At 40.6% G+C, this 14,759-nt stretch overlaps 1 protein-coding gene across 1 annotated transcript; it reads right to left on the reverse strand.

Moving 5' to 3' along the window:
• Positions 1-255: 255 nt before the first annotated feature.
• kdm4ab (lysine (K)-specific demethylase 4A, genome duplicate b) lies at positions 256-14,542 on the reverse strand. The gene is made up of 23 exons (XM_044033129.1): positions 14,389-14,542; positions 13,312-13,473; positions 12,946-13,121; positions 12,666-12,780; positions 12,294-12,487; positions 11,729-11,778; positions 11,525-11,628; positions 11,276-11,413; positions 10,522-10,748; positions 9,410-9,576; positions 8,555-9,225; positions 8,256-8,363; positions 7,942-8,071; positions 7,613-7,788; positions 7,289-7,496; positions 7,006-7,085; positions 5,810-5,865; positions 4,950-5,058; positions 3,344-3,535; positions 2,058-2,228; positions 1,778-1,897; positions 1,348-1,440; positions 256-1,218 (listed from the first exon to the last, which is right to left on the reverse strand). Exons 2-23 carry the CDS (start codon positions 13,450-13,452, stop codon positions 1,081-1,083), a joined length of 3,564 nt encoding a protein of 1,187 aa, XP_043889064.1. The 5' UTR covers positions 13,453-13,473; positions 14,389-14,542; the 3' UTR covers positions 256-1,080.
• Positions 14,543-14,759: the final 217 nt, after the last annotated feature.

Here is a 14,759-nt window from a genome sequence, read left to right on the forward strand (position 1 = left end):
ACAACAAGACTATTTTAAGGCAGCTACAGGGGACTCAAAGTGAAGGGAAAACCTGCGCCGTTCGGGGGTCAAACTATATCCTGGTGACATTTGTCTCTATAGCTAAACACGCGCTAAATCTAAACAGAGCTTGTGTAACCCATCTATATAATAAATATAAATACATCTCAGGTTCTCTACAGTGTGTGAAAAGGACATGACAAAAATAGCTTTGTTGTCAAATGTAATGCACTCGCATAAATAAAAGGAGAGGAACAATTTCAATTGTTTAATTACAACACGTGTAATAAAGCTTAAGCTTTAGAAAAACTAAAGTAGGCTCGACCCTTTCAAAAATAAGGCTTGGGCCACTGAAACACATCTAGTCGTCTTTTTATCTTCACAGTAGATGCATGTTGTCAGTTTCAATGAGCAGGAAGGCGTGTGGAGCCAGGTCATGCAGTGCATGATGTGGCCGGTACAATCGCATACATGTGGTCTGAAAATGACCGCGCTTTACGCCTCTGATGGATGAGTAAAATTGTTATTGTCGTCAATATTTAACAACCGGTTGGCTTAAAGTGTACAGTTCTGCTTTAGTAAGTCACACATCTTTTAAAACCTTATCATTAAGCAATGTGAAATCATTTTGAGTGTGTCAAGTCAACAGCATTCTGTTGCCAACTAAAAAACATATCACTGTGAGAAAAACAGTCCATTGTGAAATGTATTAAACTGATAGCTGCTAAATATGGTGATAGAAAAAAAAACAAAAAACCCACACATCTTGCTCCAGTTGGACAGTCCAAAAATTATCCATCATTTAATAATTCATTGATGGCTTCTTCCTGAGGGAAAAAAAAAACAAAACGCGATGGGAGGAGAGAACAATCTAGACTGTAATGATATTTATTCAATGCACACAAAAGTCATTTGAAGTCCCAGCCGTAGTTTATAAATATGAAACCTGAAAGGCTGTGACAGAGGAGGAGGAGGAGGAGGATGTTCCTATCAGCAGTAGCCAAAAACAGACAACAAGGAGCTCTCTGCACTGATTAAATGAAGTGAAGGATTGATGGAAAGCAGGTGAAAGAAAAAACGTTACTCCATGATTGTTCGGTAAATGACGGGCTCAACGAAGTCCTCTCGGTAGCGAGAGTTGACGACCCGTTGTCTTTTGGAGTTCTCTCTGACGTTGCTCTGCGTGAAGAGCTCAAAGCGCATGTCTGACGCCACCGACTGAGGACAAAAAAAAACACGACACCAGGTAGAAACGTCAGAGCTGGGTTGTTGCTACAAAACTCATTGCTATGACCTGCATGTTAAAAGTCACAGATCATCAATGCAAAGGGGAGATTTTTCATTTACCAATCGTGACTTGACTCGCTTGGGCAGATCTTCATCCAGAGTGTAGATGTCGTCTCGCTTGACCGTACTCTGTGACCCATCCTCGAACTCCACCTGAACGTTCACACACATGCAAGTCAAACCATTAATAAAGTAAATAATAACCAATTTTGTCATGCAGGAACTAAACAATGCAATTCATTACTTTATCACTTGGGTCGTAAAACTACAGTATAACAGTATACATAGAGTTAAAATGTCAAACACTTATTTTTAAATGTGTAGCAAAACTTTTGCTTGAAAACCCACAATGGTGCAAACGTTGTGACGGAACTCACACTGCAACTGTGCACGCGTTGCCTGCATCCGTTTACAACATTTAATTAGTGCGTGTAAAATAAAACTACACGTCTACGACCCTTAAGCTTTGAGTCAGTGAGGGGGAATTTACCATGACCATAGGGATCGAGTGTGATGCTACAAATTTGGCTCCATATATCAGCCCATCTGTCCACCGCACTTGAACAGCATCACCTTCAGCGGGTGGACCGAGACGGACGCAGTCACGGTTCTGCAAACGCAATCAGAGCAAGTGGTGAACTCAGGTTATGCATTAGACACAAGAAAGAAAAAAGGGAACATTCAGAGGTTTGGTTAACATCTGATACTTTAGATTATGGGTGTGCCACGACTGTGTGCACCAGCAGAGAAATTAAACATGCAATGCTAACCTCGATGTCCTCAGGCAAAAGGTTGTCGCTGTAGGACCCGTCATCGAAGACCACCTCGTAGAAGGTGGCTGTGGTCAGTTCCACCACCTCACTGTGGTAGTAACGGCCATTTTTGTATTTACAGATCACCCTCTGCCCCACTGACAACTCCCGCATGGATGACTTGTTCCGCTAAAAAAAAAGAAACTGGGTGTTACTATAATTTTATTAATGATACCATATCGCTTAATGTCACAGGGTAGAAAAAAACTGTCTATAGACCAGTGTCTGTAGCGTCTGTTAGTCCAGAAAACAAGACATTATGCTGTGTCTCTTAGTCAAGTCTTGCAGACTAGGATCTGAACACAAGCCCAGACTTCTGAACCACAGGAAGAAAGAAAGAAAACTTCCCAGGTAATTAAAATTCAGTGAGCATGAATGTTGCTGCATCATGTCTCCTGACAGAAGCAAACATCTGTCTGTCTCCTCCAATTAGTGAAGCAGAGCTGTCTTCACGCAACACGCAAACCGTTACTGTGCTGCTAAAACCGGCACATTGCACATTGGAACTAAAATCCTCTTTGTCAGTTCTCTCTAATAACACAAAAGGCATCGTCACAATGAGACGCGGTACATGCATTTATATTAAATAATGGAAATGATTTGTTTTTATAAAGTTATAAACATTTTGTGAAGTCTTGCTCACAATGGGAAACAGTTGGGAAAGGCCATTATAAGGAGCAGAGAGAATGAACCGTTTTAAAACCTAATCGCAAAAATACCTGGTGACTTAAACATTGTGTAAGGACAGATTAGGATTTCAAAAGATTTGTGAAGTGTGATGATGCGCGCGCACACACACACACACACACACACACACACGTGTCTGAGCTTGTCTGTGCCTGTTGGATTTAACAGCTTCTTGCTGTAAAGTGTACTGAAATCTGGTTGCATGGAGAGAGAAGAAAAACAATGATAAAATGACTAAAACCTCCACTAAGGCCTTGAGGTTGTTCAATGTGAGTGGTTTTAATAAAGTGGAAGATAATAAAGGATCCCACCTACAACATGTAGGTGGGATCTCACAGAGACAGAGACTGCAACACTTGTTGTGCACTAGTAGTACAGAATATTTTCTTTCTTACTTTGAGATTTTAAAGGGGGTTTGCCCCAGAAGTTATAGCAGAGACGGTTAAGGTGATCTTGACTGGAAATACAGACTTCTATGGATTTAAAAAGTGTTAGCAGTCTCTCTTTCTCCAGTATTATCATTATGTCTTAAAGTGACTGTTATTTTGCAGTGATACCTCAGGAATGACAGGCGTTCTGTGTCTGTGGCATGTGATGAAGACCACAAACGGCCAGTCATCTGGGTGCATGTGGATGCCAGCTGCCTGAGCACAGGTGGGGTGAAATGCCGTGGAGCAGCGCCCGTGGGAACATTGGACACAGCAGCCCGTCACTTCCCTCTTCATCCGCTTCCTGCAGTACACACACTTCTGCCAGGGCGACAAAGACGAGGCATGGGGGTTCAAAAGGAGAAGCGGAAGGAAAGGGGGTGAAGGGAAATGAGACAAGTGGGGAGGATGAAAAGGGGAAGAGGACCAAATATAAAAAAAGAAAAACGATTGTAGTGAACAAAAGACGCAGACAGACATGAGCTGGAATGCACATATGTTAAAAGGAAATAACACAACTACCTTCTGATTTGGACCTGACATCATATGTACTTATTTAGAAGCAGACCCACTGAGATCTAGACCTACCAACAATAGAAACAAGGCCACCTATTGTAATCCAAGTCCGGGTAAATTTCCACTGTGTGCAGACAGAAAAGTACATATGCAGCATCAGCCTTTCACTTCGTTTTCAAGATTCAAAGAACTCTGATTATTTAGAAACTTCCAGGGGAGAGAGTATGAGAAGAGGAAATGAGTAGGGACGAAAAACATGGTCTCTACCAGTTTCACCACCAGTGAGAACCTCAAAAGGTGCTATTGAGGTAAACCCCTGATTACCAGGGAATTTTATCCTTTTATGAGTCAAGTGAAAAAAATACAATTGACTCATTTAGACATTTAAACCAACACAAAGGAAAGTCTGCAACCACAATGAAAGTATGGTGAATTTTATAATTGGAAGGAAATGGCAAAAAAGGAAATGGTACAGCTTCTGGTACATAAAGTTATCAGAGGTTACTTTGGGTATAAAGCTGTTGTCAACAGACTACAGGGTTTTTTTTTTTTAGTTTAGGCAACTGTTGTCATATATTCTGCTCTGATCATTGATGTTAATGTCAACAGATAAGAGACTATGATTAACATTAATACCCAAAGTCATAGGGTTACAGTACAAGTGGTCCAGGTAGTGGATAGTGTACATAAGTGGTGTGTCTAATACTGGCGGTGTTGTGCTTGTCTACTTCCTATTGCGACACAAAGATCATTCCTCTTTCACTTCAGCACATTTATATTTGACCTGTTTCGATTGGCCAATGTCACATTAACAGATTCAAAATGTGGCATTAGTTGCCTTCAACTATGACACATTACAAACAATGAAATTATTTAAATATTAGGTTTTATATTTAGGCTCTAAATAACCACAGAAATATGAATCTGATCCAGTTTAACAATTCAAAAATGGAATTGGAGTGGGATAATAATTGAAGGAACAATTTAATAATGTAGGGCTTTCAGGTAGAAGATGAAAATTGTGTGTTAAACAGATTTGAAGTGGAAGAATTACAAGGGCCACATATTTTTAAAATTTAAAAATGGGCCATGGTGTTTTCAGGTTTGGGAACGGCTGCCCGACACCAAAATCAGACTCATAGTGTGAGGCCTGACCCTGTCATAAGGCTACAAAAAGTTGAATTAAAAGTTTGTCAATTATAAATGTAAGGAGTCGTACCAGTCTGAACCGTGGCAGTGGAATGGCAGAGAGGTCGATGGGGCTCCGCTCAGTGATGTTGACAAAGCAAGCTTCCAGCACAGTAATGGCACACAGCACATGAACCCACCTGTGTGAAAAGCAAACACGAGTTTGATTCAAGGCAAATAGTTCAATGTCCAGGTGCCAATGTTTCTAGAAATGTTAGCGCACAAAGTCAGCAAGGTTGCAAAATGTAAATGACTAAACCTATTGTTCATGTACTGTGGGAACAAAAGGTGGCAGTTTCATCTCCTTCATTTACATGGTTCTTCTTACATCCTCATATTAATAAACAAGACCAGCTTCATCTAAACTGCAGCAAAATCTACAAAGCCAAATTAAACAATTGTTTACAATGAATTAAACTTTAGTCCGGCCTCATAATCTACATCAGCAGTTTGTGTTTTTCATTTTTCTTAGAGTTAGCTCAACAATAGAGACGCTTTAGAAATGGGTTACATAGCAACTCTCTGTTTCAACTGAGTGAAATCATTCCAACAAGTGGATATAGAAAAACTTTTTCAATCTTTTCTTAAAATATACTTTTATTGGCAGAGGGGGTCAATTTTGGTGACTCGTTCTCCTCCTCATTTTATAGCTTCAACCAAACTCTCAAAACAACAGACACCCCTGGACATGTCTAAAGATCGGGTTTATCATTGACAGTATCTTTAGCGCTTGATCCACCAGAACAGTGCAGACTAGAAGTCAGACTAGAATGAATGATGGCTACTGCTAACAATCTTAACACCATAAATGCACATTGAATACTTTCTTTCTTTATTTCTTACATTATTGTGCTCTACGGTGGCAACACTTCTGTTTGCCGTTTCACTTACTTGTCATTGTTGGCTCTCTGCAGAGCTCCACCTCTCAGAGAGCACAGGCAGCAGTCCTATACAGAGAAATAAGAGAAAAAAGGTCTGTTATTCTGAAGACTCTGCATATGCGCGTTTATAAACATCTGACAAATTCATGGTGTACATATGAAGTTTGCTTTTTGTATGCCACTGCACAATTGGTATGCCAGCAGTCTGAATCACTGAATCTGGATATGTGCACCACAGAGTGGGACTTGTAAAATGACAGCAGCAAACGGGTTCAGTAAGACTGATATTGGCAGTGAGGGACGAGAACAGAAAAGTATGGATTAAGTCTACTGTTAACTGATAAGCAAATTTAAACTCGTCACAGTTTAAAAAAAAACAACAACAACATTTTACAGAAAACACCGACTGACTCAAATCACATGAGTAAATCCCATGAGTGGTCAGGGGGAAGTGTAGTGAGCACTTATAAAGCTCTTAGCCACAGTAGTAACATGGGTTTCAAGAGCTCCTGTAAAGAAAACCTGTGGCATTAGATGCTCTAACAAGCTATATAATATAGTTTGATAGATATTTATGTAACAAATATTCAACGAGTTTAAGCCGATTGTTTCCAAAACTGGAAAGTCAGACCACTGGACGAAAACACAGTGTGAAATCAAAGTGCTTCAAAGTACCAGCATGAGCTGTTCAATGCAGCACTGCCCACTGGTGGTCAAGTGTGTGTGTGTGTGTGTGTGTGTGCTGGGCTACATTCCCAGAATGTCTACCTATTATTCTGAGCAGAAAGGAATGCTGGAAGCAAAGGAACGCTCAAGATTATGTTCACAAACAGAGTCAGGAGCAGACACAAAAGGAACGGAACAATAACACCCTCAGTGCCACAGAGAAAGTGCCAAGTTTACTCAAGTGTGACAACAATAGAGCTGTCAACAAGTTGAGTAGCACATGCTAGTTTTTATAGCCTTTTCTTTATTCTTTTAGGTTAAAAAGACAATTGAAGCTTATCTGGAGAACTGAGCTGTTATCAACTAAGCTGAGCTCCTTCGACAAGTATTTTCACTGTCTAATTATGCATTTAGGTGACATGCATGCATTATGCAGTGACACTGGTCTAATCATCCAAATGTTCTACAATATTGGGGGATCTGGTAATGGGAGACAATGACTCTGCATCTGTAGCAGGTGCCCTGACCCATTTATCTCACCTCAGTAATGGCATTAGCCTCACAGCGTGCACACAGCCAGTCATCTAATTCCTCTTCATCACCCGACACACCATAGCAACCTGGGAGAAAGAAAAGAAAAGAACATTCCACTTAGACTTTATCTAAGAGCTCTTTGCATCAAATGCTGACATTTGGTGATAACTGAAGTAGTGATCATCATTTTGACACAACTGTGTGTGAGAATTAGCAAAACTGTTGACTGGTGGCACATTCAATTTCATTTTCACGTCAAGTAATTATCAGTGACATAAAAGGGGCTTACTGGTGTGCACACGGACGCAGCACTGAGCACAGCACACAAGCCGGCTGGTCCCGTCCTCTGCAATATTAGGGTTCGACAGCTGTCCCTCCTGGTTCATCTTGCTGGTTTGGGTGTTGAAACACATTTCTGGAATAAGTGGTTTGGACCACTGACTCCCTTTTGGACGGTTCACTATCGTTACGCTGGAACGCCCACTGCTGGACTCAGACTTTAGGGAAAAAGATTAAGTCCATGTGCTTGTTAAAACACTCTTTGATACACTCATAACATGCATGTTTTCAAAAATTGCAACTAAAAACTTGCTTCATTAAAATATAAACTCACTTGATGGTATGTATGGAAGATTAGGCAGATGGAGCAGAAGGGAGCCTGCTGGCCCATTCTCTTGTTGTATTCCCGCTCTGCTTCAGGGTTAAAGGGCCGACTCTGCCACAGCTGTGCTAATGGCTTTGCCCACTCCTCTTTCTCCTCTTGTTCCACCTCTATATCTACACACATTTCTACATGTAACACAAGAAAGAAATAGATATTATTTATTAGAAATAGAACAGAATGGTGTCAGGAACTTAAATTATGAAATAGAAAGTGCTAAATAAACTGAGCAAAATAACTGTAGATGATAAACTGCTAATGAGGAACAATGTTGTGCTTACCATCGTCACTGTACACCTCTCTGATTAGAGGGTGGTGGCGAGGCAGCTTACTGAGAATCTTCTGCTGCTGCTGTTTCTTCGCCACTGACTTACAATATGACTGCTCTTCTGCCACCTGCTGGAGCAACAACTGTATTGCAAGACAAAAAAAACATCAGAAAGCAGGAGTTACATTCAATCAAAACCAATTAACATCATCTGCTACAATACTGCAGCACATTGGGAGCTCTGTACTGTATGCACACATTTCCTGGTAATGCGCAGCACCAATCATTCCATTTGAATCATCATTTCCACAGCGAGCAGCTACTTACTTGATGATTGTGAGTGATAACCTTCATCTCATTCTGCTTTGGTTTCTCAACAGGAACGGAGTCTTTCACGATGACAATGCCGCTATCCACAAGGGGGCATTGGTTACTCTGTAGTTTGAACAGGATGAATAACATTGAAAATTTGTGATCAATTTATTTCAGAACAATATCTGATAAATTGCTTTTTTTTGTGGTTGGAAAAGGGTTTTATTAGTAGTGATTAGTGTTAATGCTGAGCTGAAACATCAGTATGGTGTGCAAAGGGAGAGTCACAGGACAAAGACAGTGAAGTCACTGACCTTTCGCTTGCTGTTCTTGAAAACGTCTTTCTCCATTTTGACCAACTCTTCAGGTTGTGTCTGAGCCTGGAGAGAATCAGGCGTGCTGGTGGGCTGAACTTTTGGTCTCTCCACTTCACCCTGGACTACAGTGGATGTTGACATGTTGGTTTTTTCCTCTTCCTGGTCAGGCTTTGCAGGAATCAGAACTTCCATTTCAGTTGGTGCTACTTTGGTAAGACAGATTTTAGATTCCGGCTGTGGCTCTGTTTTTTCACAGCTTGGTGCCTGAGATGACGGAGGGTGAAATTGTGTAAAGGTTTTGTGCTGGAGATGACGGGGTTGATGCTCTCTGGCATAACTATGAACCTGGAGTTGTGTGTGCGTTTGACGCCGTTTTTCCAGAGTGTAGCTGTGCACCTGGAGAGTGTCTTTTGGACTCAGAATCCTGTGGAAGAGCAAACTGGCTACACCCATTTTGCGGGCAGGCTGTGCTGCAGTTTCTGTCCATGTAGGTGTCACTGAAACTGACAGATGTCCATTTCTGGCCTGGGACTGAGAGGAAATTGCTGGTGCTCTCGTCTTGGTATAATGTGGGAGTCGGCTTCCATCACTATTACTTTGGGTAAAGCTTCTGTGAAACGGATCCATCAAAGTGAGTTTGGTTGGTGTGACGACTAACTTTGGTGGACCTGCAAATTAAAGTCAGTTTTGTTTAGAAAGTGAGGGCAAAAATTAACTATTCCTTTTCATTATCTTCAATATTAAGTGCAGTAAACTGCCCTAGTAGTAAATAGGAGACGTGTTTTTTCAGCATTCATATAATGTTAATACTCCAGTAAGAAAACCAGTACTATGATGTACAGGTTACATTACCTTTATTTCTCTTGCCGTCTTGTGATGTAGTACGTGGGGGTATGAGGTTTAGCCTGGGGCGCTTCCCGTACTGCTCCTCTCCTTCCTCATCTTCATCCTTGGGAACAACCTCCTCAGGCACCTCCAGACACACCCTATGTCTCTTTGTCTCAATCCTCTGTGCAGCGCTGAGGATTTACAAGACAGGAGACAGAGAACAGATGGGCATAGTCACTTTTGATTTATATAAACAGGAAACTGTATGCTCACTTATAAATGTCTCAGCATGCATACATTAAGAATCTAGCACAATTCATGTTTCACAGTTAAGAAATACACTAGGTTTATCAACTTTGAAAGCAAGTTTTAAAAGGACAGATGACATTGAATGTTACTTGACTGCCTCTACCCCAAAACCCCATGTCAACATTTGAGGGACATTTGAGGTTTTTTCCTTTGTTTTTGACATGAAACCACAAACCTAAAACCGAGTAGGGCTGTAAAGTCCCAGCCGACTGGTCGATTTATGAGTCGCTACGTTCTGGTTGACTCAAATTCTGATTGGTCGACTGTTACTTTCATACAGTCTATGGTTAATTTGATTTCATCTGGAGGAATGTACCAACTAATAGGGGTGTTTTCAGAGCACCCCTGTTTCACAGGTAACAGCTATTTTGGATTAGCCCAACCCACAAGAGACTGATAGATTAAAGAACATCCGGTGGTTTTATTTGGAACTTTTCATTTGAGGCTACAGTCAGTCCTCCTCTAACATCCATGTCAAAGAAATTAGCAGTGTGGCAGGATTTTACAAAAATAAATGGCTGGAAAAAAGTCGAATGCAAAGTTTGCAAGCAACAGTTTGCATCACAGCTCGACTACAAACATGGCATATCATATAAAAACAGTAAGCTAACTTGTCTGCGCTATGAACACATCAGAATTGGCATATATCAATGTTTTAGTCTACGGCAGCAGTCTATTCGTGTCTCAGCCGCAAAGCTGAGAGCACAGAGCCAAACAGCTTTCAGAGCCGTCAGACTCTGTCAACACCCGCCAACCCTTGAATCTTAAAACATGTCAATTATTACACTTGTATAGTGGGACACACTTTTCGGCAGGACATTACTCACCTCCTCCATTCTCTGTCTTCCCCACCGCTGTCCACAGAGCAACTCTTACTGTTGCTGGGGATGTCATTGAATGAATCCCCTAGAAATTCCTTAGCCTCTGGTGTGGGCCTTGAGTGGTCTATGGGGACAGTATCTCGCCCTGCCAACCACACTTCATAGCGATCAGGCTGGAACTTCTTCACAAATACATCCATGGAAATCTTCACCATGTCCTTCCGGCATGAACACTACAGTAGATAAAAGCAAACACAGACTGTGATTCAAAAGGACTCCATTCTCACTGACAAGATAAACATCTTAATCAAATCAATTTTGGGATCATGCAATGTCTACAATCCCATGAAAAGCTCAATGAATCAACAGAGATGTTTTTAAACAGAGGCTTGTTGGGTTGCACTTCTGTCCGTCATTATAAAACAATCAAATTCTGGGATCTATTCAGATGATTGAGGTTGCTAAAGCAGCATTTAATTAATTGAATCATTCAATTAAGGATAACATCAAAACATGGGACAATTACACATGTTAAATGTGGAAATAAACAGAATTAAACTTGCCCTTTCTGGATATTATACAAACTTGATTCAAACCCACAAACAGGTGTGTTGCAACCAATGCACTTCATGGTGGTTGTGCATCTCAACAGTGTCACTCATTTGTGCACACAGCTGACATGCACAATTAATTTAAAACAAGTGCACATAATGAAACTGCATGTGCACAGCTCCTTATCCTTTCATTAGGTAGTGCTCACCAGAACTGCTTGCTTGCCGTATTCAATCCATCTCTCTGTAGCAAAGTTGGTGGACTCCGCACAGTTGAAGCCATGGTTGAAACCAGCATGGTAGGAGTAAGGGAATGTTATCATGAACTCACCAGCCACTTGTGTAATCTTTAAAATAAGGAACAAGATAATTAGCAACTCAGCTACATACATTTATTTTATGTCGGGGTAATAAAGAAGAGATCCCCTGTTGGAATAAAACCAAACAGATTCTCTTACTTTTTCAAATGGAATGCCATATTTCTTCAGGATAGACGGAGAGATCAGAGTCATCTTGTGCCTCAAAAATGCCTCACAATTTTGGGCACTACCAGGAAAGAAACCTAAGACACAAAGAGCAGGTAGACATTTATCTGACATGAATCAGATGAACATAGATTTATAGGGTTAACACATGTAGAAAATATTTCACCGCTCTCCAACCTTTGGCCAGCCGCTCCAATCTTTTCCCATGCTCTGGAGGAATACAGTACCTGCAGACAGATGAATGAGTTTGTATAATTATGGTAAACTGCATAGTGCATTTATCCATCAGCTCAACAATTCCTCTCTTAAATAAAATACAATAAATGGTTAACTGCATGGTGTAACCACTACATGCATCTTAAAGGCATGGCGTGTGGGAATTCAATCTCTCTAAAAATGCAAGGGTTCAAAACGATAGATTTAATATGCTAATGTAGGGTGACATTTTCAAGTGACTCCAAAGAAATTTGTTAAATCAAAGCATTCTGGTATGAGATACAAAAATCATGCCTTCTGGTTGCAAAAATGTAAATGACGTCCATTTCAATGTAAAACAGAAAAGTTTTGGGTAGACCTAACAGCAGACTTCCTTCACCACAATACCACACATTTCAAGCACAAGTGAGAAAAAAAGAGACAACAACCCAATTAAAAAGGCAACTGTGGTGACAATAACGGCTACACTGAGAGTTGTGTAAGAATTAAATGCTTAACTGCTTTTCAAGAAAAGACTTTTTTTTACCATGATTTGGGTTGTCCAAAGTGCAAGTAGTTAACACTGTAGAGGTCCATGTCCTCAGTGTGCCATGCAAAGGTGGTCTTCCACATGCCAAAATACAAGTAGGGTGTATTAACACCCTCTATAACGATGCCGCTATCGCATTCAACGGTATCCAAAATGGTGTCCAGATGGCAAATGTTCCACTCTTTGATGTCCTGCAGTACAGCAAATAATACATGATCAACACATGATATGGAGTGGTGATAAAAACAAGTGTGATTTGTGTTATGAGTATCCTAGTTTTATCAAGTCAAAAGGTACATGACCAGCACACATAAAACCCATCACTTCTGACCATTTATCATCAAGGGTTACTAAAATATGATAACTTACAGGGTCATACAAGGATCCGTTTACATCTGCTCCATATATTGGTGGGTTAAATGTCACATTCTTCCAGTATTTCCTTTCCAGCTCCTCAAAGTCATCATAGTGTGGACCACAAAACCTAGAAAATAATCATTAACAGTTAATTCCAACACCATACACTTACTTTCTGAATTCATGCAATACAAGGAATTCACATTATTTAGAGGAACAGACATTTTTACCTGGGGTGTACAATCTTTTCATGGAACTATAACTGAATAAGAAATTGGAAAGCAAGTCTCACTTGTCACTGTTGGCAATCCTGCGGAACTCTCTGACAGTCATGGCCTTCTTCTGAATGTTGTACTGTGTGAAAAGGCCCGACTGGCCCGTCACCACCTGCTGAATGGGTGCAGGTATCACCATATCATCTATATCCTCATACGATCCTCTAGGCTTCCATTCCTTTGGTGGAACAATCTTAATACAGGAAAGTAGACAGTGAGAGAGTATGTGTGAGAATAGAGTAGACCGTTTTTTTTTTTTTTTTTTTTTTTAACAAAGCATCAGAAAGATAATTTCAATGACTTTAAAAATGGCATCGTTGTTCGTGCCAATTTCAGAAACTGATGATCTACTGTGATTTATACACATAACTGCATCTACTTACTTTGGCCAGGCCTGCCTTGTGTGCTCCCTGGGACTCGATATATGCGACGTAGCGGCTGAAGTCGCTGAATTGCTCCATGGTAGGGTAAAAAGTCATGATCCCCTTGGAACCATGATTTTGGGAAACCCCGTCTGATGCCATCCTAAATCTCAGTGGCAGAGCCTGTACATAGTCAATAAGAATAATTTTGATTTGATATTCAATTTAAAATACTATAATTAATTATGTAATGCCAATTGTACCCTAACCAAAGAATCTTAACATAATATATTAATTAATTAATTTTATTAATTAAAAAAATAACCCAATAAATACACAAATAAATAAACAAACACAACTTATAGTTCCAAGTTGCCACAATAAATACACAATTCTGTACCACTCTTGTGTCACGCGTTCATACACAGTAGTTTCCTAATAAGTATAGCGGGGACTGACTGGTCTGGAAAAGGCTGTGGGAAAGCAAACACTTCTCCTGATTGGTTAACCCCGCGGCTCTTTAACTCGACCTGACTGTGGAGGCTTGGAAAGTTAGCTCATTTGCTGACCTGTCTAAGAAACGTGAGCTTAGTCTTGTACATAGCATATCACTAGCTAGACCGATAGCATAGACAAAACACCAATAACATTTAGTTCAGTAATTAACGTAAAACAACGTGACGCGTAACAGAGTGATGCTATCAACATGTTTTCATTGTATCTCAATTGTAAGTGCAACAACACCTGGCTCGTTCCCGTTAGTATTACGATGGGGTGTGATTATCACCTGTATTTCAGAATCCACTAGGGCTAGTTTACACGCTAACCAATTCACTCGTACGGTATCTTTTTCGCAAAACCAAACATGCCTAACATCAAAGTTCTCATCACGAAGCTGAGTTAGTTGTAAAAACAACAGCGCCTGTCAGCTGATTATACAACTATCTATCCCAAGACATAGACTGCACCCGAGTCGTACCACCGACGTTAGCAGTTCCTGAATAGCTTAGCCACAGCTAGTCTGGCTAATATAGCATTGTGAGCTGGAAGCCAACACTCCAGAGCGGCAGTGACTTATCTCGATTTGCAAACACTCACCACTTCCTCCTGGTTGATTCAGAAGTTGTCGTCGGCGTTCTTAACACCTCGCAATCAACAGAAACGACCCTTGAGTACAGACGGCGAAAGGCGACTTGCTAACCCCTATCTGTAGATCCCTGTCCTCCATTACCACTTCTACGCATGCACGCGCACCTCGAATTTTGTTTACCACAACACGCATGGGACACGTTCAGCCAATCAGAGAGCGCTTCTGATGGCTCATTAAATCTAGTAGAGAATCTAAACATGAATCATTCTAGTATTAAATCTGATTAAAAAGTAATAATGTAACATCTTAAGCAGACATAATATAATGTAATGCCTGTGTGTTGTACACATTATTCAAAAGTACTGTACATTTAATATCA

The sequence above is a fragment of the Solea senegalensis genome, linkage group LG1, assembly GCF_019176455.1.
Source record: "Solea senegalensis isolate Sse05_10M linkage group LG1, IFAPA_SoseM_1, whole genome shotgun sequence".
Classification (NCBI taxonomy): domain Eukaryota; kingdom Metazoa; phylum Chordata; class Actinopteri; order Pleuronectiformes; family Soleidae; genus Solea; species Solea senegalensis.

What these genes read in the sequence shown, in the direction of transcription:
- kdm4ab (XM_044033129.1), bottom strand. Translation starts at nt 13,452, where the DNA reads ATGGCATCAGACGGGGTTTCCCAAAATCATGGTTCCAAGGGGATCATG. An exon ending in CACTGCCACGGTTCAGACTG is followed by an intron (nt 3,536 to 4,949) that starts GTACGACTCCTT and finishes TCGCCCTGGCAG; the next exon opens with AAGTGTGTGTACTGCAGGAA. An exon ending in TTTTGCCTGAGGACATCGAG is followed by an intron (nt 1,898 to 2,057) that starts GTTAGCATTGCA and finishes TTGCGTTTGCAG; the next exon opens with AACCGTGACTGCGTCCGTCT.